This window comes from Ranitomeya variabilis, chromosome 2, assembly GCF_051348905.1.
Source record: "Ranitomeya variabilis isolate aRanVar5 chromosome 2, aRanVar5.hap1, whole genome shotgun sequence".
Lineage (NCBI taxonomy): Eukaryota > Metazoa > Chordata > Amphibia > Anura > Dendrobatidae > Ranitomeya > Ranitomeya variabilis.
In genome coordinates this window covers 447,498,788-447,526,694 of record NC_135233.1, presented here as the reverse complement: position 1 = coordinate 447,526,694, position 27,907 = coordinate 447,498,788, and the positions used below count along the sequence as shown (strand labels likewise).

The following is a 27,907-nucleotide window of genomic DNA, read 5'->3' as shown; positions in this document are numbered from 1 at the left end:
TTCTTTTTTTTTTTACACGTGGGAATTTTTTTTTTTTCTTTTTTACTTTGTCCCGGGGGGGACATTACAGATCGTTGATCTGACAGTGTGCACAGCACTCTGTCAGATCACCGATCTCACTTACAGTCGTGCAGGCTGCAGCTTTCATCTGCAGCCTGCACTGCACCCGGAAGTAATCCCTGCAGGACCCGGATGCAGCCCCGCGGCCATTTTGGATCCGGGGCCTGCAGGGATAGGAGGTAGAAGACCCTCGCAGCAACGCGATCACATCGCGTTGCTCCGGGGGTCTCAGGGAAGCCCGCAGGGAGCCCCCTCCCTGCGCGACGCTTCCCTGTACCGCCGGCACACCGCGATCATGTTTGATCGCGGTGTGCCGGGGGTTAATGTGCCGGGGGCGGTCCGTGACCGCTCCTGGCACATAGTGCCGGATGTCAGCTGCGATAGGCAGCCGACACCCGGCCGCGATCGGCCGCGCTTCCCCCGTGAGCGCGGCCGATCGTGCTGGACGTACTATTCCGTCCTTGGGAATTAGGGCCCACCCCACATGGACGGAATAGTACGTCCAATGGCAGAAAGGGGTTAAGAACGCAGCATGTCCTTACATTGCAGAAAAAACTCAAGGACAACGCAGGTGACCTGCCAGTGACCTCAGGTGCAGATTCGGTCAGGATATTACTTGCATAATATCCTGACCAAATCCTGAAGCAATCCTGAACGTGGACACATACCCTTATAGTAGTTATATTCTAGTACATAGGGGCAGTATTATAGTAGTTATATTCTTGTACATAGGAGCAGTATTATAGTAGTTATATTCTTGTACATAGGAGCAGTATTATAGTAGTTATATTCTTGTACATAGTGGGCAGTATTATAGTAGCTATATTCTTATATATAGGGGCAGTAACTATAGTAGTTATATTCTTGTACATAGGAGCAGTATTATAGTAGTTACATTCTTGTACATAGGAGCAGTATTATAGTAGCTACATTCTTGTACATAGGAGCAGTATTATAGTAGTTATATTCCTGTACATAGGGGCAGTATTATAGTAGTTATATTCTTGTACATAGTGGCAGTATTATAGTAGTTATATTCGTGTACATAGGGGCAGTATTATAGTAGTTATATTCGTGTACATAGGGGCAGTATTATAGTAGTTATATTCTTGTACATAGGGGCAGTATTATAGTAGTTATATTCTTGTACATAGTGGGCAGTATTATAGTAGCTATATTCTTGTACATAGGAGCAGTATTATAGTAGTTATATTCTTGTACATAGGAGCAGTATTATAGTAGTTATATTCTTGTACATAGTGGGCAGTATTATAGTAGCTATATTCTTGTATATAGGGGCAGTACTATAGTAGTTATATTCTTGTACATAGGAGCAGTATGATAGTAGTTACATTCTTGTACATAGGAGCAGTATTATAGTAGTTATATTCCTGTACATAGGGGCAGTATTATAGTAGTTATATTCTTGTACATAGTGGCAGTATTATAGTAGTTATATTCTTGTACATAGGGGGCAGTATTATAGTAGTTATATTCTTGTACATAGGAGCAGTATTATAGTAGTTATATTCTTGTACATAGGGGCAGTTGTTGTGAATTCTATTTTTGGGCTCCCTCTAGTAGTCACAAGCGGTACTGTGTAGTGTTGTCTTTCTGCAGGTTGGCTGCATCAGCTGGTTCGTTATCCTTGGTTGGTTTCCTATTTAGCTCACCTGGAGACTCAGTTCCTTGCCTGCTATCAATGTATTCAGTGCTCTTCAGATTCCTTGTGTCTACCTTGCTCCCAGTCTCTCCAAGACAAGCTAAGTTTTTGTTTGATCATTTTTTGATTATTAGTGTTCATTATGTTTTTAGTCCAGCTCGCTAAAATGTGATTTCCTCGCTTGCTGGTTGCTCTAGGGGACTGAGTTTCTCCCCCCACACCGTTAGTTGGTGTGGGGGTTCTTGAAATCTCAGAGTGGATATTTTGTAAGGGTTTTTTACTGACCGCATAGATTCCCTTTTCTATTTTCTGCTATCTAATATTAGTGGGCCTCATTTGCTGAATCTGCTTTCACCCCTGTGTATGTGCCTTCCTCTTACCTCACCGTTATTATCTGTTGGGGGCTTCTATATCTTTGGGGATTATTTCTCTGGAGGCAAGAGAGGTCTTTTCTTTCTCTCTAGGGGTAGTTAGTTCCTCAGGCTGGCTCGGGACGTCTAGGATTTTTAGGCACGTTCACCGGCTACTTCTAGTGTGTTTGGATAGGTTCAGCTTTGCGGTCAGTCCAGTTTGCCACCTCCCTAGAGCTCATAGACGTCAAAATGGGTTGTGCTTTTACTGTGGTGATTCTACTCATGTTATCTCAGCATGCTCTAAACGCTTAAAAAAGAAATCTAAACCTGTCACCATTGGTACTATACAGCCTAAATTTATTTTGTCTGTTACTTTGATTTGTTCTTTATTGTCCTACCCGGTTATGGCTTTTGTGGATTCGGGTGCTGCCCTGAATCTGATGGATTTGTCGTTTGCCAGGCGCTGTGGTTTTGTCCTGGAGCCTTTGGAATTTCCTATTCCTCTGAGGGGAATTGATGCTACGCCATTGGCTGAGAATAAGCCTCAGTATTGGACGCAAATGACCATGTGCATGACTCCCGTACATCAGGAGGTGATTCGCTTTCTTGTTCTGCATAATTTGCATGATGTTGTCGTTTTGGGTCTGCCATGGCTGCAAGCTCATAATCCAGTTTTAGATTGGAAAGCTATGTCTGTGTCAAGTTGGGGTTGTCAGGGAATTCATGGCGATACTCCGTTGGTGTCTATTGCTTCTTCCACTCCTTCTGAGGTCCCTGAGTTTTTGTCTGACTACCAGGATGTATTTGATGAGCCCAGGTCCTGTGCCCTGCCTCCTCATAGGGATTGTGACTGTGCTATAAATTTAATTCCTGGTAGTAAATTCCCTATGGGACGACTTTTTAATTTGTCTATACCAGAGCATGCCGCGATGCGGAGTTATATAAAGGAGTCTCTGGAGAAGGGACATATTCGCCCATCCTCTTCCCCTCTTGGTGCAGGTTTTTTTTTTGTGGCCAAGAAGGACGGTTCTTTGAGACCTTGTATAGATTATCGTCTTCTGAATAAAATCACAGTCAAATTTCAGTATCCTTTGCCACTATTGTCTGATTTGTTTGCTCGGATTAAGGGTGCCAGTTGGTTCACCAAGATAGATCTCCGTGGTGCGTATAACCTTGTGCGCATTAAGCAGGGAGATGAATGGAAAACAGCATTTAATACGCCCGAAGGCCATTTTGAGTACTTAGTGATGCCTTTTGGACTCTCTAATGCTCCTTCTGTGTTTCAGTCCTTCATGCATGACATCTTCCGAGAATATCTGGATAAATTTATGATTGTTTATCTGGATGACATTTTGGTCTTTTCTGATGATTGGGAGTCCCATGTGAAGCAGGTCAGGATGGTGTTTCAGGTCCTGCGTGCTAATGCTTTATTTGTGAAGGGCTCAAAATGCCTCTTCAGAGTACAGAAGGTCTCCTTTTTGGGTTTTATTTTTTCTCTTTCTACTGTGGAGATGGACCCAGTTAAGGTCCAGGCTATTCATGACTGGACTCAGCCCACGTCTGTTAAGAGTCTTCAGAAGTTCTTGGGTTTTGCTAATTTTTACCGTCGTTTCATCGCTAATTTTTCTAGCGTGGTTAAACCTTTGACGGATTTGACCAAGAAGGGTTCTGATGTGACTAATTGGTCTCCTGCGGCCGTGGAGGCCTTTCGGGAGCTGAAGCACCGGTTTTCTTCAGCTCCAGTCTTATGTCAGCCAGATGTCTCTCTCCCCTTCCAGGTCGAGGTTGATGCTTCTGAGATTGGAGCAGGGGCTGTTTTGTCGCAGAGAAGCTCTGATGGCTCTGTGATGAAGCCATGTGCTTTCTTTTCAAGAAAGTTTTCGCCTGCCGAGCGGAATTATGATGTTGGTAATCGGGAGTTGTTGGCTATGAAGTGGGCATTTGAGGAGTGGCGACATTGGCTCGAAGGAGCTAAACATCGTGTGGTGGTCTTGACTTATCACAAAAATCTGATTTATCTTGAATCTGCCAAGCGCCTGAATCCTAGACAGACTCGTTGGTCGTTGTTTTTCTCCAGTTTCAACTTCGTGGTCTCATACCTGCCTGGTTCGAAGAACGTGAAAGCTGATGCACTTTCTAGGAGTTTTGTGCCTGACTCTCCGGGAGTTTCTGAGCCGGCTGGTATTCTCAGAGAGGGAGTGATTTTGTCTGCCATTTCCCCAGATTTGCGACGAGTGCTGCAGAAATTTCAGGCGGATAGACCTGACCGTTGTCCACCAGAGAGACTGTTTGTCCCGGATAGATGGACCAGCAGAGTTATTTCCGAGGTTCATGAGTTATTTCTGAGGTTCATTCTTCGGTGTTGGCGGGTCATCCTGGAATTTTTGGTACCAGAGATTTGGTGGCTAGGTCCTTCTGGTGGCCTTCCTTGTCGCGGGATGTGCGTTCCTTTGTGCAGTCATGTGGGATTTGTGCTCGGGCTAAGCCTTGCTGTTCTCGTGCCAGCGGTTTGCTTTTGCCTGTTCCGAAAAGGCCTTGGACGCACATTTCCATGGATTTTATTTCGGATCTTCCAGTCTCTCAGAGAATGTCGGTCATCTGGGTGGTGTGTGATCGTTTTTCCAAGATGGTCCATTTGGTGCCCTTGCCTAAGTTACCTTCTTCCTCCGATTTGGTTCCTCTATTTTTTCAGAATGTGGTTCGCTTGCACGGCATTCCTGAGAATATTGTGTCTGATAGAGGATCCCAGTTTGTGTCCAGGTTTTGGCGGACTTTTTGTGCTAAGATGGGCATTGATTTGTCTTTTTCGTCGGCTTTCCATCCTCAGACTAATGGCCAAACCGAGCGAACTAATCAGACGTTGGAAACTTATTTGAGATGTTTTGTTTCTGCTGATCAGGATGATTGGGTGACTTTTTTGCCATTGGCCGAGTTTGCCCTTAATAATCGGGCTAGTTCTGCTACTTTGGTTTCGCCTTTTTTCTGCAATTCTGGTTTCCATCCTCATTTTTCCTCGGGTCAGGTTGAGCCTTCTGACTGTCCTGGGGTGGATTCTGTGGTGGATAGGTTGCAGCAGATTTGGAACCATGTGGTGGACAATTTGAGGTTGTCACAGGAGAAGGCTCAGCGCTTTGCCAACCGCCGCCGCGGTGTGGGTCCCCGACTTCGTGTTGGGGATTTGGTGTGGCTGTCTTCTCGGTATGTTCCTATGAAAGTCTCCTCTCCTAAATTCAAGCCTCGCTTCATCGGTCCTTATAAGATCTTGGAAATCCTTAACCCGGTGTCTTTTCGTTTGGATCTCCCAGCATCGTTTGCCATTCATAATGTGTTCCATAGGTCTTTGTTGCGGAGGTATGTGGTACCTGTGGTTCCTGTTGTGTATCCGCTTTTTGGGCTCCCCTGGTGGTTGCTGGTGGTACTGGTGACTTGTTTGCACTTTGCTGCTTCTGTTCACCTGCTTCCATCAGTGTTTGGGAGTTTCCTATTTAGCCTTGCTCTCCAGTCATTTCCTTGCCGGTCATCATTGTAACCAGAGTCTTTCGGTTGCATGTTCCTGCTACTAGTCTGCTGATCAGCTAAGTGGACTTATTGTCCTTATCGTTTTTGTATTTTTGTCCAGTGTACAGTTTTGTCATTTTCTGTTGCTGGAAGCTCTTGTGGTCTGATATTGCCACTCCTGTGTGATGAGTTGACACAGGAGTCTTAAAGTAATTTCAGGATGGTTTTTTGAAAGGGTTTTCAGTTGACCGTGAAGTCCTCTTTTGTATCCTTCTGCTATCTAGTAAGTGGACCTCTCTTTGCTAAATCTACTTTCATACTGTGTATGTCTTTTCCCCTGAAATCACCGTTAATATATGTGGGGGCTGCTATCATCTTTGGGGAATTTCACTAGAGGTAAGCCAGGTCTGTTTCTTCCTCTACCAGGCGTAGTTAGTCCTCCGGCTGGCGCGTGGCATTTAGGAAGCCGTAGGTATGCTCCCCGGCTACTATTAGTTGTGTGGTAGATTTAGCTCACGGTCAACTCGAGTTTCCATCACCCGAGAGCTCGTTCGTTATTTATATGTTTCTAACGTTCCCTTGCCATTGGGAACCATGACAGTATGACCGGCCCGTGTTAAACTTGATTGTGTACTTGGATGATATTTTGATTTTTTCTGATGACTGGGAGTCTCATGTTCAGCAGGTCAGGAGAGTTTTTCAGGTTTTGCGGGAGAATTCTTTGTGTGTAAAGGGTTCAAAGTGTGATTTTGGGGTTCAAAAAATTTCCTTTTTGGGGTACATTTTTTTCCCCTTCTTCTATTGAGATGGACCCTGTCAAGGTTCGGGCTATTTACGACTGGACGCAGCCTACTTCTCTGAAGAGTCTTCAGAAATTCTTGGGCTTTGCTAATTTTTATCGTCGATTTATAGCTGTTTTTTCTGGCGTTGCTAAACCTCTGACGGATTTGAGTAAAAAGGGTGCTGATGTTGCCAATTGGTCCCCTACTGCTGTGGAGGCCTTTCGGGAGCTTAAGCGCCGCTTTTTGTCTGCCCCTGTGTTGCGCCAGCCTGATGTTTCTCTTCCCTTTCAGGTTGAGGTCGATGCTTCCGAGATCGGAGCGGGGGCGGTTTTGTCGCAGAAAAGTTCCGACTGCTCAGTGATGAGACCTTGTGCGTTCTTTTCGCGAAAATTTTCGGCCGCCGAGCGAAACTATGATGTGGGTAATCGGGAGCTTTTGGCCATGAAGTGGGCATTTGAGGAGTGGCGTCATTGGCTTGAGGGTGCCAGACATCAGGTGGTAGTTTTGACTGATCACAAGAATTTAATTTATTTGGAGTCTGCCAGGCGCCTGAATCCTAGACAGGCACGTTGGTCGTTGTTCTTTTCCCGGTTTGATTTTGTGGTCTCGTACTTACCGGGTTCTAGGAATGTGAAGGCAGATGCTCTTTCTAGGAGTTTTGAGCCTGACTCTCCTGGGAATTCTGAACCTGCTGGTGTCCTTAAGGATGGGGTGGTTTTGTCTGCTGTCTCTCCAGATCTGCGACGTGCTTTGCAAGAATTTCAGGCGGATAGACCTGATCGTTGTCCGTCTGGTAGACTGTTTGTTCCTGACGATTGGACCACTAGAGTCATCTCGGAAGTTCACTCTTCTACTCTGGCAGGTCATCCGGGAATTTTTGGCACCAGAGATTTGGTGGCTAGATCCTTCTGGTGGCCTTCCCTGTCTCGAGATGTGCGTGTTTTTGTGCAGTCTTGCGATGTGTGTGCACGGGCCAAGCCTTGTTGTTCTAGGGCTAGTGGGTTGTTGTTGCCCTTGCCTATTCCTAAGAGGCCTTGGACGCACATCTCTATGGACTTTATCTCGGATCTCCCTGTTTCTCAGAAGATGTCTGTCATCTGGGTGGTGTGTGACCGTTTTTCTAAAATGGTTCATTTGGTGCCATTGCCTAAGTTGCCTTCCTCATCTGAGTTGGTCCCTCTGTTTTTTCAAAATGTGGTTCGCTTGCATGGTATTCCGGAAAACATCGTTTCTGACAGGGGTACCCAGTTCGTGTCTAGATTTTGGCGGGCAGTCTGTGCCAGGTTGGGCATTGATTTGTCCTTTTCGTCTGCATTCCATCCTCAGACCAATGGCCAGACGGAGCGAACTAATCAAACTTTGGAGACTTATTTGAGGTGTTTTGTGTCTGCGGATCAGGATGATTGGGTTGCCTTTCTGCCGTTGGCGGAGTTTGCTCTTAATAATCGGGCTAGTTCTGCCACTTTGGTTTCTCCTTTCTTTTGCAATTCAGGGTTTCATCCGCGTTTTTCATCTGGTCAGGTTGAATCTTCGGATTGTCCTGGAGTGGATGCGGTAGTGGATCGGTTGCATCGGATTTGGGGACAAGTGGTGGATAATTTGGAATTGTCCCAGGAGAGGACTCAGCAGTTTGCTAACCGTCGTCGTCATGTTGGTCCCCACCTTCGCGTTGGGGACTTGGTGTGGTTGTCTTCCCGTTTTGTCCCTATGAGGGTTTCTTCTCCCAAATTTAAGCCTTGGTTCATCGGTCCTTATAGGATTTTGGAGATTCTTAACCCTGTTTCCTTTCGTTTGGACCTCCCGGCATCTTTCGCTATCCATAATGTGTTCCATCGGTCGTTGTTGCGGAGATATGAGGTACCGGTGGTTCCTTCTACTGAACCTCCTGCTCCTGTGCTGGTGGAGGGTGAATTGGAGTACGTCGTAGAGAAGATCTTGGACTCCCGTATTTCCAGACGGAGACTTCAATATCTGGTTAAATGGAAAGGCTATGGTCAGGAAGATAATTCTTGGGTAACTGCCTCTGATGTTCATGCCTCGGATTTGGTTCGTGCCTTTCATAGGGCTCATCCAGATCGCCCTGGCGGTTCTTGTGAGGGTTCGGTGCCCCCTCCTTAAGGGGAGGGTACTGTTGTGTATCCGCTTTTTGGGCTCCCCTGGTGGTTGTTGGTGGTACTGGTGACTTGTTTGCACTTTGCTGCTTCTGTTCACCTGCTTCCATCAGTGTTTGGGAGTTTCCTATTTAGCCTTGCTCTCCAGTCATTTCCTTGCCGGTCATCATTGTAACCAGAGTCTTTCGGTTGCATGTTCCTGCTACTAGTCTGCTGATCAGCTAAGTGGACTTATTGTCCTTATCGTTTTTGTATTTTTGTCCAGTGTACAGTTTTGTCATTTTCTGTTGCTGGAAGCTCTTGTGGTCTGATATTGCCACTCCTGTGTGATGAGTTGACACAGGAGTCTTAAAGTAATTTCAGGATGGTTTTTTGAAAGGGTTTTCAGTTGACCGTGAAGTCCTCTTTTGTATCCTTCTGCTATCTAGTAAGTGGACCTCTCTTTGCTAAATCTACTTTCATACTGTGTATGTCTTTTCCCCTGAAATCACCGTTAATATATGTGGGGGCTGCTATCATCTTTGGGGAATTTCACTAGAGGTAAGCCAGGTCTGTTTCTTCCTCTACCAGGTGTAGTTAGTCCTCCGGCTGGCGCGTGGCATTTAGGAAGCCGTAGGTATGCTCCCCGGCTACTATTAGTTGTGTGGTAGATTTAGCTCACGGTCAACTCGAGTTTCCATCACCCGAGAGCTCGTTCGTTATTTATATGTTTCTTACGTTCCCTTGCCATTGGGAACCATGACAGGTTCCTTCTGTTGAGCCTCCTGCTCCGGTGCTGGTCGAGGGCGAATTGGAGTACGTGGTGGAGAAGATTTTGGATTCTCGTATCTCTAGACGGAGGCTTCAGTATTTGGTTAAGTGGAAGGGCTATGGTCAGGAGGATAATTCCTGGGTTGTCGCCTCTGATGTTCATGCGGCTGATTTGGTTCGTGCCTTCCACGCGGCTCATCCTGATCGCCCTGGGGGTCTTGATGAGGGTTCAGTGACCCCTCCTCAAGGGGGTGGGTACTGTTGTGAATTCTATTTTTGGGCTCCCTCTAGTGGTCACAAGCAGTACTGTGTAGTGTTGTCTTTCTGCAGGTTGGCTGCATCAGCTGGTTCTTTATCCTTGGTTGGTTTCCTATTTAGCTCACCTGGAGACTCAGTTCCTTGCCTGCTATCAATGTATTCAGTGCTCTTCAGATTCCTTGTGTCTACCTTGCTCCCAGTCTCTCCAAGACAAGCTAAGTTTTTGTTTGATCATTTTTTGATTATCAGTGTTCATTATGTTTTTAGTCCAGCTCGCTAAAATGTGATTTCCTCGCTTGCTGGTTGCTCTAGGGGACTGAGTTTCTCCCCCCACACCGTTAGTTGGTGTGGGGGTTCTTGAAATCTCAGAGTGGATATTTTGTAAGGGTTTTTTACTGACCGCATAGATTCCCTTTTCTATTTTCTGCTATCTAGTATTAGTGGGCCTCATTTGCTGAATCTGCTTTCACCCCTGTGTATGTGCCTTCCTCTTACCTCACCGTTATTATCTGTTGGGGGCTTCTATATCTTTGGGGATTATTTCTCTGGAGGCAAGAGAGGTCTTTTCTTTCTCTCTAGGGGTAGTTAGTTCCTCAGGCTGGCTTGGGTCGTCTAGGATTTTTAGGCACGTTCACCGGCTACTTCTAGTGTGTTTGGATAGGTTCAGCTTTGCGGTCAGTCCAGTTTGCCACCTCCCTAGAGCTTGTCCTATGTTTGTTACTTAGCTGGAGTAATTTGTGATCCTCAACCACTAAGGATCATAACAGGCAGTATTATAGTAGTTATATTCTTGTACATACCAGCAGTATTATAGTAGTTATATTCTTGTACATACCAGCAGTATTATAGTAGTTATATTTTTGTACATAGGAGCAGTATTATAGTAGTTATATTGTTGTACATAGGAGCAGTATTATAGTAAAAACAAAAAAGAGGAGAGGCCAGCACTGCTTATGGTCAGGACACAATACATAAGGTGCACATGCACATAACTAAACATTTGAAATGCTAAATGTCTCATATTTGAAATACAGTTAGAATTCAGTATGTGCATGTGCACCTTTTTGTATTGCGTTCTGACCATAAGCAGTGCTGGCTTCTCCTTCTCCTTCACACCGGATCCGTTTTTTAGCAAATTTGCCGGATTTAGCCTGAAACAAAAAACCTGATGTGTGAAAGCAGTATTATACAGTATTATAGTAGTTATATTCTTGTACATAGGGGCAGTATTATAGTAGTTATATTCTTGTACATAGGGGCAGTATTATAGTAGTTATATTCTTGTACATAGGGGCAGTATTATAGTAGTTATATTCTTGTACATAGGGGCAGTATTATAGTAGTTATATTCTTGTACATAGGAGCAGTATTATAGTAGTTATATTCTTGTACATAGGAGCAGTATTATAGTAGTTATATTCTTGTACATAGGAGCAGTATTATAGTAGTTATATTCTTGTATATAGGGGCAGTATTATAGTAGTTATATTCCTGTACATAGGAGCAGTATTATAGTAGTTATATTCCTGTACATAGGGAGCAGTATTATACATAGAGAGTAGTATTATAGTAGTTATATTCTTGAGGCAGTATATATTGTAGTACATGTAAAGTGTTGCTGTCGGTTCAGAACTTGCAGCAGCATGCCTATATCTGTCAGGCCGGTTTCACACATCAGTGGCTCCGGTACGTGTGGTGACAGTTTTCTCATGTACCGGAGACACTGACTCACGTAGACACATTAAAATCAATGTGTCTCTGCACATTTCAGCGTGTTTTCATGGACCATGTGTCCATTTGAAAAACACGGAGACATGTCAGTGTTCGTGGGAGCGCACGGATCACACGGACCCATTAAAGTCAATGGGTCCGTGTAAACACGTACCGCACACGGATGCTGTCCGTGTGCCGCCCGTGTGCCCACTGAGTACCACACGGACCCTGCAGGAGACAGCGCTACAGTAAGCGCTGTCCCCCCAGCGTGTGGTGCTGAAGCCGCCATTCATTTCTTCTCCCCAGCAGCGTTCGCTGGAGAGAAGGAATGAAAAATCAATGTTTTTTTTATTATTTTTGTGTTTAAAATAAAGTTCCCTGTCACCTCCCGCCTCCCACCCCCTGTGCGCCCGTTCGCTGGCATTAAAATACTCACCCAGCATCCTCGATGCTTCCTCTCAGCGCCGCAGCTTGTCCTGTATGAGCGGTCACTTGGTGCCGCTCATTACAGTGATGAATATGCGGCTCCACCTCCCATAGGGTGCTTCAGCACCACAAGCAGGGGACAGCGCTTACTGTAGCGCTGTCTCCTGCATGGTCCCTGTGGTCCTCAGTCGGCAGACGGCTGCCGCACGTGTGCCACACTGATGTGCCACGTGAGCACACGGACACACGGACACGGATAGCTCCGGTACCGATTTTTCCGGTACCGGAATTATCTGGACGTGTGAGACTGGCCTCAGCAGCTTCTGTCTCCTCTTCCCCCTCCCCTTTCCATTGAATTGTATAAGCACCAACTGTCATCTCCAATCTCAGTAATGTGAAAGTCTAAATTCACTGCAGACAAATTTAACCTGCAAATTGAGAGTATTGATAATGAAGATCTGTCCAGGAGGAGAAGGAAGTGGATTTCTTTGTTATGTTATAAAGTTACTTATTTTCACACATTCTGTTGATTTTTTTGGAAAAATCTAATCTATATGCTTTACATTGATCTTGTATTTTCTATGTTGGGGATTTCTGTCTTTATCAGCATGCGTAATGGGGTTGAAGCTCTTGTACACAAAATGTATTATATTGCTTTATATATTGCTAAATCCCCTTTAAGATGTCAATAATGAAAACTGGTCAGCAGATGAGTTATTAAATTTATAGTAACGATTGATGCTGCTTCCTTTTGCCTTTTTTACACTTTTAAATCTGATTTTGCAGAAAATTTATGGATTGCGTGTGCCATTTTTGAAGAATTTAACCAAAACATGATTAAAAATATCAGAACACAAAAAAAAGAAAAACAGCAAATGATGACTCTGAGCCTAAGATTTTATGGTAGATTTTTTGTATCTGTTTATTGCTAGAGATGAATGATATTTAGCAGTTGCTGATATTTTATTCATGTTATAGCTTATACCTGGACTTTTTAGAGTTTTGTGTGTCCATCAAGAATGTGTGACAATTTTGAAAAAAATAAAATTGGAGTTCGGGCAGAGGTTTTATGGAACTTGTAATGGTGTCGGACTCCCTCTGATTTGATATTGATGATCTTTGCTGAGGAGAGATCATCTATATCAATAGATTGGAAAACTTATTTAACCTCTTAACAACCAAAAAATGATATATCTATAACTGGGCAGGTCTGGGTGTGTGGAGCGGCCTCAGGAGCTGAGCCTGCTCCACAAGCTGCTGATGCAGGCTGGATTAAATAGCAAGTATCTGTGTGTAATGCTCCTGGTGTTGCAGTGTATATCATAAGCGATCAGACAATGGGAGAGTCAAATCCCTTATGGGGACTAAAAAAGTTTTAAAACTTCTAATCACCACCACCTTCTCCCCCACTAAAAATAAATTAAAATTGTTTAGTTTTGCCTTATCTGTAAAAGTCCAACTGATCAAAATATACAATACATCGAAAAAAGAAAAATAAATCAAAACAGATTTTCAGGAATAATACTTCTGTAAAACAAAATACAATAAGAAGCGATCAAAATGTATCCCAAAATGGTATCATCAGTTCGTCATGGAAAAAACAAGCCCTCACATAACTTCATCAGTGGAAAAATAAAAACGTTATGGGTCTTGGAAAATGATAGCAGAATAATCAAATGATTATTTATTTTACAAACTCCTAAAAAAAACTGCTATGGAGAATGATGCTTCCAGGTCATCTTTACTGCGGAATCAGCACCGTTCGTAAAAAAATAAAATCCAAACAAAATATGGCAGAATTTCATTTTTTCTTAACATTTTATCCCACTTGAATTTTTCACCTTTTTCAGTACATTATATGGTAAAATGAATGGTGTCACTCAAAACTACAACTTGTACCACAAAAAAAAAAACCCAAGCCCTCATATCTGGAGGAGAGAAATAAATGAAAGCACAAAAACTAAAAATCAGCCAGGCATTAAGGGGTTGCAGTAAAATTCCTATATTCATAAAACCGCTGGTATACTCAGTGTGTCAATGAATTGTAAGTTGCATGTTACAAGTGATCATTTTTCTGTGATAATGGTATATTTACCAGCAAGGATTATATTAACCAATGATCCTCACTTGCCTGCTTCTATTTTCGGGACAAGTATCATGTTATTTTTATTGCCTTACTGCAGATATGCGCCCAATATATCTGTATGACGATAAATTTGGATACATCCCGCACACTCATTTTAAGCTGAATCCTTTTCAGCCATATAATGGGATGTGGGTTATAGGGATGATTTACAGATTTGATGCAGAATAATGACACTTGAGGGGCTGCACACCAGCCAAAGTTCCTCCACTGACGGTGTCACCGGTGTAACCACTTTTTTAGTGCCATCAGATTGACCACATGAAAGTGTTTTCTGTTTATATGAAGCGTAATGGCTTCAATACAATGCAGCATCAATACTAATTCGATGTGGGTAACCCTCTCGGAAAGGCACAGTTCAGTACTTTTATTAGCAGCTGTCCCTGGCATTACAGTGATGTCCTATATGATTTTTTTTTTTTTTGCATTGGCGAGTTTGATTTGCCAATAGTATCACAGTAGGATATACAGTAAGGACCAAAAGTTTGGACACACCTTCTCATTTAAAGATTTTTCTGTATTTTCATGACTATGAAAATTGTACATTCACACTGAAGGCATCAAAGCAAAAGGTGGCTACTTTGAAGAACCTAGAAAATAAGACATAATTTAAGTTGTTTTACACTTTTTTGTTAAGTATATAATTCCACATGTGTTAATTCATAGTTTTGATGCCTTCAGTGTGAATGTACAATTTTCATAGTCATGAAAATTCAGAAAAATCTTTAAATGAGAAGGTGTATCCAAACTTTTGGTCTGTACTGTATCTACATTTTTATTTTTTTGCAGACAGTTTCTCCACAAAAAAAAAGGATTCGTGAAATGGCACAATCACCGTAAGGGGTCTCCGATAATGGATAGTGTCATGATCCAGGCCAGGTTTTGTATCCTCTCTCTCTTTGCCGATCTGGTCATGTCAAGGGTTAACTTTTCTCTGCCTTGTTCTTGCATCAGATTAGCTATTTCCACTGCATCCTGCAGTCAGTGTCAGTTATAGTTTCTGCCTACGGTGTGTGTAGCTGACTCTGCGTACCCTGATTCATCCTGTGTCAGGACTCTGAACATTTTTTACCTTTTGTGCATTACTGCCCTTTTCCAAGATGGCGCCTTTGGTCTCATGTGCACTGTGTCTTCCTGCTATAAAACTCCACCCCAGCCTTCAGTCTGTGCTAGAGTATTCTGACTTGCATCCAGCTCCTGACCTCTGATTACTCCCTGGCTATATACCTGCTCCTGTGAACCTGTGTGGTGATCCTGCTACTCTGCTCTGAGTTCCTGCTGCATACACCAGTTTCCAGTAATCCTCCTTCATCTGCTGCTCGTGTTTACTTCCATCTCATTTGCTGGACGTGTAAGCTGTTTCTGCTCTGCAAAAACCTGAGACTATTAACCAGGCCTCCCTGGTTGAGCTAAGATATGATTTGAACTGCCTTATAAGCTTATCTATCTGTGTTTGGACTAAGACAAGGATTTATTCGTGTCAAGTATCCTCAAGAATAACTGTGCTTCATAGACTTTCTGCTTGATTGCATTTTCCTCTGAAGTTTCCTGTAGACTGCTAAGCTGCGTTTAATATTTACACCAAGTGTTGTGGACTTGAGTTTCTCTCTGCACCTGTTTGAATCACTGTGTGATAATATAGACTTTACCACTTATAAAACTGTGTCCTGTAGTTGTCTTGTTCCACGCAAAGAGTCTCCTGAGTTATCCCCTATAATTATTACATCCTGCTGCTTTTTCTGACTGTACTTGTGTCTGTTTATTCCCCTTTCCATCCCGACTCTGTGTTCCCCTTTCGTGTTTGGAAACCCTGGTACCTTGGACTTGGACCTGCTGTTTTGTCTCTTGTCTTTGGCATATCTGCTCCTGACCGGTATTGACCCATTTGGCTTGTTTCTGACTCTGTGCTTGGTTATTCCTTTGGTACTTCGCTACAGACTAATATTGACCCGGCTTGTTTTACTATTCCGCTGCCACCTGGTGGTGGCCTCGCTGCTGTGCTGCAGGTCTGTTCCTGCTGTGCGCAGTCCTCCGTCCCCTCTATTGCCATCTAGTGGAACTGCATCTACCTGCATAGCAGCAGTGTAACAGATAGCACGCGTACCCTAAAAAAATGGTGTGTGAAATCAGCTTTACTCCTACCTTTCTTTTTCTGAGCTCCTCTCATATGATTTATTAACACAAATTTCAGCTGTCAGTAGTCTTTTCTGCTTTCTCCATCGGAATTGCCGGAGACATATGTAGCGCGCCCATCCCTGCTACATTTAGAACAAGACTGCAGAGCCTCAGTTTCAGGGCTCAGGATCGCTGGGGTTTCACACGGTCGGACCCCTAATAACCATTTTTTTTCCTTTCCCATGGATAGGGGATAACTTGATTTTTTGTGGGGAATATACTTTTAAAACCATGCATTTTCAGAACGAAAATCACATTTCCATTATTCAGACTATAGCTCAGTGTAATGTACAGGATTCCTGGATATGCAGAATACTGCAATTATTACACATGTAACAGATTTCCCATACAAATATCTGTTTTATTAATTACAGAATAGAAAAATATGAAAACAATAAGTTATGCCCGGTACTTTACATTATAAAAAAATAAATACAATTAAAGTGCTTTTTACATAAACAGAAATGACCATAAAAAAACCAAAAACATTTTGTCTTGTTTCAGTGGAAAATGAAGATGACTCGAACACCAAAAATGTGATGACAAAGATTTGTCTAGAATAGTCCGAGACGCTGGTGCAAACACTAAAAACCCACTACGTCTAAAGGAATGTAAATCTTATACAAATAAAAGGGTTAAAGGAGATTATAAAATATGAGGAAACTTCAAAGGAAAACATCTTATTAAGTAAATGTCACAAGAAGTGTTTTATTGCCCATTTATAACCACTATGAAATTTTAAAAAAACGTAGTAAATATCTCTGGAAAGGCTTTTATTCAAGTACACTGCCTTGAAACAGTATTCATATCACATTGTTTCACGTTACGCCCACAAACTTAAATGTATTTTATTGGGATTTTATGTGATATACCAACACGAAGTAGCAAGTATTTGTGAAGTGTAAAAGAAATGATACACGCTTTTCTAATTATTTTAAATTGTGAGATGCATTTGTATTCAGCCCCCCAGAGTCAATACTTTGTAGACCACCTTTTGCTGCAATTACTACTGCAGTCTTTTGGGGTCTGTCTCTACCAGCTTTGTACACCTAGAGGTGACATTTTTGCCCCTTCTTCTTTCCACACTCGCCCTCGCTCAGTGAGATTGGATGGAGACGTCTGTGAACAGCAACTTTCAAGTTTTCCAACAGATTCTCAACGGGATTTAGGTTTGGACTGTGACTGCGCCGTTCACACACATGAATATGCTTCAACCTAAACCATCTATTGTAGCTCTGGCATGATGTTTAGGGTTGTTGACCTGCTGAAAGGTGAACCTACACCCCAGTGTCAAGTCTTTTGCAGCCTCTAACAGGTTTTCCTCCAGGGTTGCCCTGTATTTAGCTACATCCATCTTGCCATTAATTCTGACAAGTTTCCCTGCCCCTGCTGAAGAAAAGCCTCCCCACAGCATGATGCTGCCAACACCATGTGCGATGGTAGGGAGGGTGTTTTTAGTGTGATGTTTTCTGACATACATAGTGTTTTACATTGAGCCCACAAAGTTCTATTTTGGCCTCATCTGACCAGAGCACCTTCTTGCATATGCCATGTAGGGGACACATCGAGCATGTGAAGGTGCTCTGGTAGATGAGACCAAAGTAGAACTTTTGGGGCCAAATCCAAAACGGCTATGTATGGCAGAAAAGTAGCACTGCATATCACCCTGAAAACACCATCACAAACATGGTGGTGGTTTCATGCTGTGGGGAATCTTTTCTTCAGCAGGGACAGGGAAGCTGGTCAGAGTTGATGGCAAAATGGATTGTGCTAAACACAGGGCAATTCTGGAGGAAAACCTGTCAGAGGCTGCCAAAGACTTCAGACTGGGGCATAGGTTCACCTTCCAACAGGACACCTTATACATCTTGCCAGAGCTACAATGGATGGTTTAGATCAAAGCATATTCATGTGTGTGAACAGCGCAGTCACAGTCCAGACCTAAATCCCATTGAGAATCTGTGACAAGACTTGAAAATTGCTGTTCCCAGACATCTCCATCCAATCTCACTGAGCGAGAGCGAGTGTGCAAAGAAAGGGCAAAAATGTCACCTTTAGATGTGTAAAGCTGGTAAGACAGACCCCAGAAGACTGCAGCAATAATTACAGTGAAAGGTGGTCCTGCAAAGTATTGACTCTGGAGGCTGAATATAAATGCACCTCACTTATAGTGTTAAAATACAGTATAATGCAGCAATTGCAGTGACAGGTCGTCCTACAAAATACTCAGGGTGGGGGGAGGGCTGAATACAAATGCACCTCAGAATTTTCAGATTTAAATTATTAAAATAATTAGAAAACTGCATCATTTCCTTTACGCATTACAAATACTTGCTACTTTGTGTTGGTAAATAACATAAAATCCCAATAAAATACATTTAAGTTTGTTGTTCTAACATGAAAAAAATGTGGAAAAGTTCACGGGGTATGAAGACTTGTTTCAGGCACTGCAAATAAACCATTTTCTAATAAATTAAAACCTGAATACCAGTTTACTGTTTATATAGATATAATATTCAGAAACAGATGAGTGAAGATGCAAAATAAGTAACATATGTACACACTGACTCCAACAGTAGAATAGTGAGTGCAGCTCTGGAGCATAATACAGGATGTAACTCAGGATCAGTACAGGATCAGTAATGTAATGTGTGTACACAGTGACTGCACCAGCAGAATAGTGAGTGCAGCTCCGGAGTATAATACAGGATGTAACTCAGGATCAGTACAGGATCAGTAATGTAATGTATGTACGCAGTGACTCCACCAGCAGAATAGTGAGTGCAGCTCTGGAGTATAATACAGGATGTAACTCAGGATCAGTAATGTAATGTATGTACACAGTGACTGCACCAGCAGAATAGTGAGTGCAGCTCCGGAGTATAATACAGGATGTAACTCAGGATCAGTACAGGATCAGTAATGTAATGTATGTACGCAGTGACTGGACCAGCAGAATAGTGAGTACAGCTCTGGAGTGTAATAGAGGATCAGTACAGGATAAGTGATGTGTATATATACACAGTTACTCAATGTAGATTATATCTAAATGTAAACAGTAAAATGGTGGGAAATTGTTAAAGGGTGGCATAGGCAGGTCAACCTTGTATTGGTCATCAATTGCAATTCAGCTACTATATTTGGCAGTGGGAGAACAGGGTGGAGACTTCAGAGTAATAAGATGCTAGGCGATCATTTATGAAAACTGAACAATTGGCGATGTGGCCAGTACTAACCACCAGTAATAACCAATTTTAAATCCTTAAAGCTTGGTGAAGATAATAGTTGAACTTTGACCAAATGTGTTTGCCCTAGTTCTGACTACAAGGAATGCAGGAAAGATAAAAAGTAAATGAAGATACAAGATACAGGCACATACTTAAGTTTCTATGCACTATGTCGTGACCACAGAGGGGTAGTATACACATTTTGCATTAAAAGAAGTACTTCTGTCAGTTTTGGGGGGCAATCAGTGGTGAACTAAGGATGTGTATTACAAATATCCCAAGATTTCGGTATCAAATATTGGCAGGTATATAAACAATATGATAGAGGGGAGGTTTGGTCTTTACTATTCTTTCTCTTTGCTATAGTAAGCAATATAAAAAGGCATGTTCTGTACTGAGTGTGGGGGGATATCACTGAATGTCGGGCTTTAAGTAGTTCTCTATGTTGGGTTTCATGCCGTGCCTGTGAGATTTCTTCCCGCTTGTTCTCTGGTTGGCAGGCTGTTTGGTCCGGTTGTCCACTGACTTATCTTTCTTGTGCGTTTTCTGCGGTTTGCTTTCAGCCACCTTGGCAGTGGCTTCCTGAGTGGTGCTGACGGATGCTGGGTACAGGTTCTGCAACTTCAGCTGCAACCACTCCTGTCTCTGCAGCGTGTGCCTGAAATCTCCATAATTGTGCATGAGCTGCATCTCGCTTACTGCTCGCCTCCTGGAATAAATACATACAAATCAGGGTTTTTCAGAGCAGCAATTTACCAATTTACCTACATAGTTTTATAGGTTGCATTTTTTTGCATTTTGCATTTACAGGTTGCATTTTTTGTTGTTGCAATGTACCTAATATTTGCAGCAAAATACACATACACTGTATTTATCAAAGGCATTGCGTACATATATATATATATTTAAGTATATATATATATATATATATATATATATATATACTGTATATAGAACCTATTTGTGTGATCTTTTAACTGGGCTGACAGCAGTAAGTCCAAGTCCTGCATCTGTTGTAAAACTACCTAATTGTGCTTGTTGCATCATCCATTGAGCATTCCCATTTTATTACGTTTTTTTTCTTTTGGATAGGTGATAATTTGTTGAGGGGGTTCTCACTGATCTCGAGAAAGGGGCTATGAAGTTCTTCATTTAAATCGAGAGAGAGCCGCACATCTATGCCACCTGCTTAACTGACAGCTGCTTTACCTGAAGTCACACATTGTCAGTCCAGCAGGAGGAGATGGCGCTGGGCTGGGAATAAAGCTGGAGTGACAGAGGCTACAGTTTTATTATAGTTGTTTGCATATCAATTAAAACGCTGATATCTTAGTAATGAGAGAACTGACCGGCCACGTAAATGTATTGCTCGACTTGTCTTTGAAAGAACAACATGCACATAAAAATAGTTTGGGGTGTTAAATCCTGCCGGCCAATTACCTTTAAACAACAATCACATAAAATTTGACACCAAAACCCAATAAGAAATCACTTCACTATGAAAAACCAACAGTGAGTAGTTGATCAATATTTGTTAATCATTCTACTAAAAAAGAACACAATAATATTAAATAAAGAAGAAATGGACTAGATTTTTGCCATCACAGGATAGCCTCAATAACCAAGATACAAAGTGATAGTCAATAAATGCTGGACAAAACAGTTTGGTGTATTTGCTCACTTTTAAACTTGGGCAAACCTGACGGGTTTTACAAGAGGAAGACGCATCAGGACATATCAGCGTTTCTTTTTGTCCTAAATCACCTTTTTTGTTGTTTCCTGAACGCTTGCTCCATCAGTTTTATTTGACAGCGGTTTTTTTTTTTTTTTTTTGCTGTTTATTGTTTTTGGTTCGTCTTTTTTTTACTGGTATTTTCCTGTTTATTTATTCTCCATTAAATAATGAAGAAACTGCTAGTATTTTCTGAAGCGAAAATGCTGGGAAAATGCTCAAAAATATGATTGGAGCCTTCCAATTGACTTGTATATTAAAGTACAGAGCGTTTTCCTGAGCAGATGCTGCCTGAAGAATGGTCAGCTAACTTGGCATCTTTGAAGTTTGAAGTGGTAAAAAGACGCTCAAAAGCCTGAACATATGCACAGCAAGTCATTTTCACGTAACAATGTATATGTTAATTCTTTTGAGCATTTTCTGAGCTCTTTTTCAGGTGGAATCTGACAGTCCCTAGTGGTTCCTACGTGAGCTAAGATGGCCATAACCACAGATTAGATGATGGCAACTTGGACCTAGGCTACCTGAAAGGCCGTCAAGCACTACACGTTCCTCCTAAACAACCGGAGAGCAGAGTGTAAATTACCTACATAAGGGAAAGTGTGCTGAAGTAGAAATAGATCCCTGAGTGAGTAAAACAAACCATGAAATGCAAAATAAAGGGTTAAATACGTAATGTTAGGGAATATGCCACCTACTTCCTAAAAAGACACAGAAGATAGGTGCAGGATAAAGAACATAAAAGACCAGCAGAGATGATAAACCCTAGCTGGTCTTTCACTGACTTGAGTAAACTACAGCAGTATGTCTGGAAATCCAAATGAGACTATCACCAGCAGGGCGAAAGTATATAAAGCCTCACAAGAAAGGTGATAGGGCAGACAAATGAGTAAATGAAAACACCTGTTACCCTAAAAAGACAGAAGCAAGGATAACAAACTAAACAACAGGAGCAAAGTGTATCTGCTGTGGCTCAGGGCACAGAGAAGCCGACCACAAAGCAAAGGCTCAAGGGATTGAACTCAGACACATGATAATACTCTTATTGTTCCTATTTAGCCATACACAAAGATCCTTCCTAATCTCAAAGGTTGGCATCCGGAAATATCGGCTGAACATCTTATCAGTTGCTTACATTATGAGTTATATTAATTGGATGATTATTTTTAGCAAACTTCCTGCGGTAATCTTGCTTATGGTTAGTTAAATTATGGGGCATTGGCAGGGAAAGCCAAAAAAAAGTGGAAGCACCGTATCATTTATATGCTACATGGCGCCAACCACTGCACTTAGGAGGGGTTTTTGTGTAGGGCTAAATAAAGACAGCAACACGTTTTTTTTTGTCCAGCACGTATAGCTATTATTTTTCCACCTGTTTATTGAGGCTAATTGAGGCTATCCTGAGATAGATAAAATTTGTCCTATTTCCTCTATACATAAAATTGTGTGCTTCACTAGTAGCGTGACTGACAAATATTGGTCAACTTTTCACCTTTTGAGTGCCATAGTGATTTTCTTATTGGGTTTTAGCATCAAGTTTTATTTGATGCAAATGCAAATCTAATAAAGAGCATGGTCCCAATTCATCATCGTTTTTTGTACACTTTTCTGTAGTAATATCTTCCATTAATTTTTGTCTTTTTGGATTTTTCCTCAATAACTTTGCTTACATACACTCACCGGCCACTTTATTAGGTACACCTGTCCAACTTCTTGTTAACACTTAATTTCTAATCAGCCAATCACATGGCGGCAACTCAGTGCATTTAGGCATGTAGACATGGTCAAGACAATCTCCTGCAGTTCAAACCGAGCATCAGTATGGGGAAGAAAGGTGATTTGAGTGCCTTTGAACGTGGCATGGTTGTTGGTGCCAGAAGGGCTGGTCTGAGTATTTCAGAAACTGCTGATCTGCTGGGATTTTCACGCACAACCATCTCTAGGGTTTACAGAGAATGGTCCGAAAAAGAAAAAAAATCCAGTGAGCGGCAGTTCTGTGGGCGGAAATGCCTTGTTGATGCCAGAGGTCAGAGGAGAATGGGCAGACTGGTTCGAGCTGATAGAAAGGCAACAGTGACTCAAATCGCCACCCGTTACAACCAAGGTAGGCCTAAGAGCATCTCTGAACGCACAGTGCGTCGAACTTTGAGGCAGATGGGCTACAGCAGCAGAAGACCACACCGGGTACCACTCCTTTCAGCTAAGAACAGGAAACTGAGGCTACAATTTGTACAAGCTCATCGAAATTGGACAGTAGAAGATTGGAAAAACATTGCTTGGTCTGATGAGTCTCGATTTCTGCTGCGACATTCGGATGGTAGGGTCAGAATTTGGCGTAAACAACATGAAAGCATGGATCCATCCTGCCTTGTATGGAGCATCTTTGGGATGTGCAGCCGACAAATCTGCGGCAACTGTGTGATGCCATCATGTCAATATGGACCAAAATCTCTGAGGAATGCTTCCAGCACCTTGTTGAATCTATGCCACGAAGAATTGAGGCAGTTCTGAAGGCAAAAGGGGGTCCAACCCGTTACTAGCATGGTGTACCTAATAAAGTGGCCGGTGAGTGTAGATGCTTTAGAGACAGATTCATGAATTGCTACTTTTACCAAATGTAAAAAAAAAAAATTGTGGATCTCACACCAGTCACTCCTCACTGGAGAAAGGATTCTGGAGGAGTTTAAATTTGTGGTGCTTTTTAGTACCAAAAGATGCAAACACTAAAGGCAAAAATAAAGAACGCTTTTGCTACAAATTCATGAACCGCATGAGCCCTTTTTGATGAATTTAGCTTAAAAAAAACAGCAGAATTCAGAAGTAAAAAAAACAAAAAACAAGAAAAGTGACTTTGGTAAGTCACAAATGATGAATAGGTGGCCAAAATGTTTTTAGAAGGGTAAGTTACTGTGTTTAGTTGGTTTCGCACTTATTGGCCCATCAAGTAATGTTATTCCTTATGATGTGTCTAGGGTGATGGATCTATTTACTATACCAAAAACAAACAAACATAAAACCAGAACACAGAATGCTCGTCATGTTTGGTGCACATCTTCTATTATTTTCATTAAACAGTTGCAAAGATTTTAAGGAAACCGCAGAACACTCACGTCACAGGTTTTCCTTCATATCCAGAGAAGAGCGACACTCCGCACAGTATGAGCCCAATTTTGGTGAGGTCTGTTATAAAATTCATGGCGGCTGCAAAAAAAAAAAAATCACATCATTTATGTTTGTTTCATTATTCCAAGAGAAAAGAATGTCAGCACTGACTATGAAGACAAAATGAATATACATCGAATCCCTGCGGTTTATTCAGCACCAAGTCTAAACACTGCAGACAAGATGTAATATACGAGGAATACGAAGACTAAAGGGAGAGACACTTGTAGACTCTCCGGGGCAGAGGGGGTGGAAGTCATTATTAGAGGACCGCGTTCAGATAACGTCGTGTCCCAGCATGCTCGGGTGTTATCCGAGTATCTTGGGTGTGCTCGAATAATATGTTGGAGTCTCTGCGGCTGCAAGTCTTGAGGCAGTTCGACAGCCGGAACACATGCGGGATTGCCTGTTTGTTAGGCAGCCGCAACACATGTGGGGATTGTCTAACAGCCGCTAAACCTGCAGCCGCAGGGACTAGAACATATTTTCTGAGAACGCCGAAATACTCAGATAACACCTGAGCATGCTCGGATAACATATTATCCAAGCACATTCGCTCATCAATAATAGGCAATGAAGAGACTGGACCCCATTGTAAGGATCCAGTGCCTCATTCTAAGGATCGCTAGAGGTCAATAGGGATAGAGGATAACTTTAAATTCTGGGACCACCCTTCAAAAGGTTTAGGCAGATGGCCATATGAATGGGACCACAATGCTCAGATTTAGATTGTGAGCCTCATCGGGGACAGCGATGATAATGTGTGCGAACTGTAAAGCGCTGCGGAATATTTTAGTGCTATATAAAAATAAAGATTATTATTATTATTACAGGCCGTGGCTCTCCCAACCAGAGCGTGAGAGCTGCATAGAAATGTATGAAGCTGTCCGGCTCAGGTCAGGAGAGCCGCGGCCAATCTGAGCATTACGGTCCGATCTCGGTCCAACCGTTAGGATGTGCTCATGCACTGCAGCTTTATTACATTTATTCATCAGTGATTCTTGCTTTCAAAAATGCAAAAAAACAATATTTCATGTAAGTGCATTAATTATAATAATAATAGTAATTTTATTTCTACAGCGCCGACATATTCCGCAGCACTTTACATTATAGAGGGGACTTGTACATACAATAGACATTACAGCATAACAATAAACACATAGATCAAAACAGACACCAAGAGCAATGAGGGCCCTGCTCGCAAGCTACAAACTATGAGGAAAAAGGGGAGACACGAGAGGCGGATGGTAACCTTTGCTTTCGTTGTTCGGACCAGCCATAGTGTAAGAATCGGGTGTTCATGTAATGCTGCATGAACCGGTTACCAGCCAGAATGTGTGAAAGTACAGACACAGAGGGCTATTAAATGCATAAAGCATGTGAGAACATGATGCGAGGAACCTGGTTATGGTAAAAAATTTTGAATGGGCAACACAGGGATAGTTATATTAATGCGTTGAGACGGTAGGCCAGTCTGAACAAATAAGTTTTTAGGGCACACTTAAAGCTGTGGGGATTAATCGTATTAACCTGGGTAGTGCATTCCAAAGAGTTGGTGCAGCACGTGAAAAGTCTTTGAGACAGGAGTGGGAGATTCTGATTATTGAGGATGTGAACCTCAGGTCATTAGCAGAACAGAGGGCACGGGTAGGGTGGTAGGCTGAGACCAGGGAGGAGCTGTAGGGTGGTGCTGAGCCATGGAGAGCTTTGTGGATTAGGGTAATAAGTTTATACTGGATTCTGGAGTGGAAGGGTAACCAGTGGAATGACTGGCACAGGGTAGAGGCATCAGTGTAACGATTGGTGAGGGATATGATTAATTAATGTTAATTCTAACATTGCATTTTTTGTCCCTTCCGATGCTTTTATCATGTGGTTTATTTATTATCTCATTGAGACATGAATGGAGAAAATCACAGCCTCATAGAAATTACAGGAAAACTGCATACCTACCATAGTCTGAAACTTCATCTACTAAGTGCATGTGGGTTTACAATGTGTTACATTATGGGCTTTTACCATCATTTTTAGCCATCACATGTGAATGTGCCCTAATGTCACTGCATAACAATCTGGATATTCATCAGAGAATCAGGGAATGTCTTGATGTAATTACTAATTTGGGTGGCAGCTCTCTATGCTGTAGACCCCCAGATGGGGAATGCTCTGTGTCAGATGCTTCTCTCATCACATAAAAATGAGCAGATAATATTTCATTTGTTTTTGCTACCACACTGACCAGACAGGATCTAAAACTTCTGAAGAATGTTAAGCACTTTTCAAGGGACCATTTGCAAATAAATCAATCCGATTCCGGAACAGTAACCTATCTGAAATGCAATGTCCGTTGCATTGTACAAGTCATATCACTGAATTTCTCCACACCACGATCCACAATCCAGGTCCCTTATTCACTGTTCTACCAGAATGAAATCTGCACCTTGCCGACATCCTGAGCTCTGCTGTAATGACTGGTCTCCCTTCTAGATACATTTTTGGCATAAATCACAGTCCCATCTTCATCTCTATTCTCTTTCTTACTCTGTTCATTGAGATCAATGCAGAGAAGAAGGATGTTAAATGCAGTCATGTCAAGGACCAACACTGAGCTCTGGGCAAGTGCGTAAAGCCCATTTACACTGATTGGTTTCTGCCTATAAATCAGCACTGGGTTAGGTTCCCAGCTAAGAGAATCCCCTTATCGCGATTGCTGGGTGAACATGAATTGGCCAATTTATACACTAAGTATTCTCAATATTTCCTATTATCTAGTGCAGCAATGCAATTCAAATTTCATATATTTCATGTTTACATGCTATAGCGCTACAGAGTGCTACTTTATTTGTTGGTTATATATGGAGATGGATACTCTTAGTTTGCACGCCCATTTTTTGTTTAGAAGTGTGTTGTGAATTTGGTTTCTGGGCTCCCCCGGTGGTTTCTGGTGGTACTGCACTTGTGTGCTTCATCTCCTCTGTTCACCTGTTTTCCATCAGTATGTGGGAGTTTTCTATTTAGCCTTGCTCCTCAGTCATTTCTATGCCGGCCAACAATGTTACCAGAAGCCTTTCTGTTGCATGTTCCTGCTCCTAGACTACTATCAGCTAAGTTGGACTTGTTGTCCTAAGTTTGTTTTGCATTTTTGTTCCAGTTCTCTGTGATTGAATATTTCTGAGGCTGGAAGCTCTTGTGAGCTGAAATTGCCACTCTGGTGTCATGAGTTGATGTTAGAGTCTTAAAGTAATTTCAGGATGGTATTTTGAAAGGGTTTTCAGCTGACCGTGAAGTTCCCTTTTCTGTCTTCCTACTATCTAGTAAGCGGACCTCAATTTGCTAAACCTATCTTCATACTTCGTATGTCATTTTCCTCTAAAATCACCGCCAATATATGTGGGGGCTACTGTCTGCCTTTTGGGGAAAATTTCTCTAGAGGTAAGCCAGGTCTGTATTTTCCTCTGCTAGGGTCAGCCAGTTCTCCGGCTGGCGCTGGGCGTCTAGGGATAAAACGTAGGCACGCAACCCGGCCACTGTTAGTTGTGCGGTAGGTTTAGCTCATGGTCAGCTCGAGTTCCCATCTTCCTAGAGCTAGTCCTTTTGTATGCTTAATTACGTTCTCTTGCCATTGAGAACCACGACAGAAGTGATGGTCAGTCTTTTGATATTTATAAATCAGCCCTGATCACATATCTACTGTAGGGCCGGCATCCCTGCACACTTATCCCCTCCCCCTGCAGGGACGCAGACTCACTCGCTGCCATTTCCCCCATCCCCCACTTCTTCATCTGGCTGCTGCTCGGGGTCTGCTCACAACTCGCAGATCCCTGGGCAATGTGCTTAGGGCATGCACGTGCTCC

General features: G+C 42.4%; 1 protein-coding gene across 1 annotated transcript; it reads right to left on the bottom strand.

Moving 5' to 3' along the window:
- Nucleotides 1–18,326: 18,326 nt before the first annotated feature.
- PTH (parathyroid hormone) lies at nucleotides 18,327–24,285 on the bottom strand. The gene is made up of 2 exons (XM_077292615.1): nucleotides 24,002–24,285; nucleotides 18,327–19,868 (listed from the first exon to the last, which is right to left on the bottom strand). The coding sequence occupies exons 1-2, from the start codon at nucleotides 24,085–24,087 to the stop codon at nucleotides 19,571–19,573; spliced, it is 384 nt and encodes a 127-aa protein (XP_077148730.1). The 5' UTR covers nucleotides 24,088–24,285; the 3' UTR covers nucleotides 18,327–19,570.
- Between the last annotated feature and the right edge of the window lie 3,622 nt (nucleotides 24,286–27,907).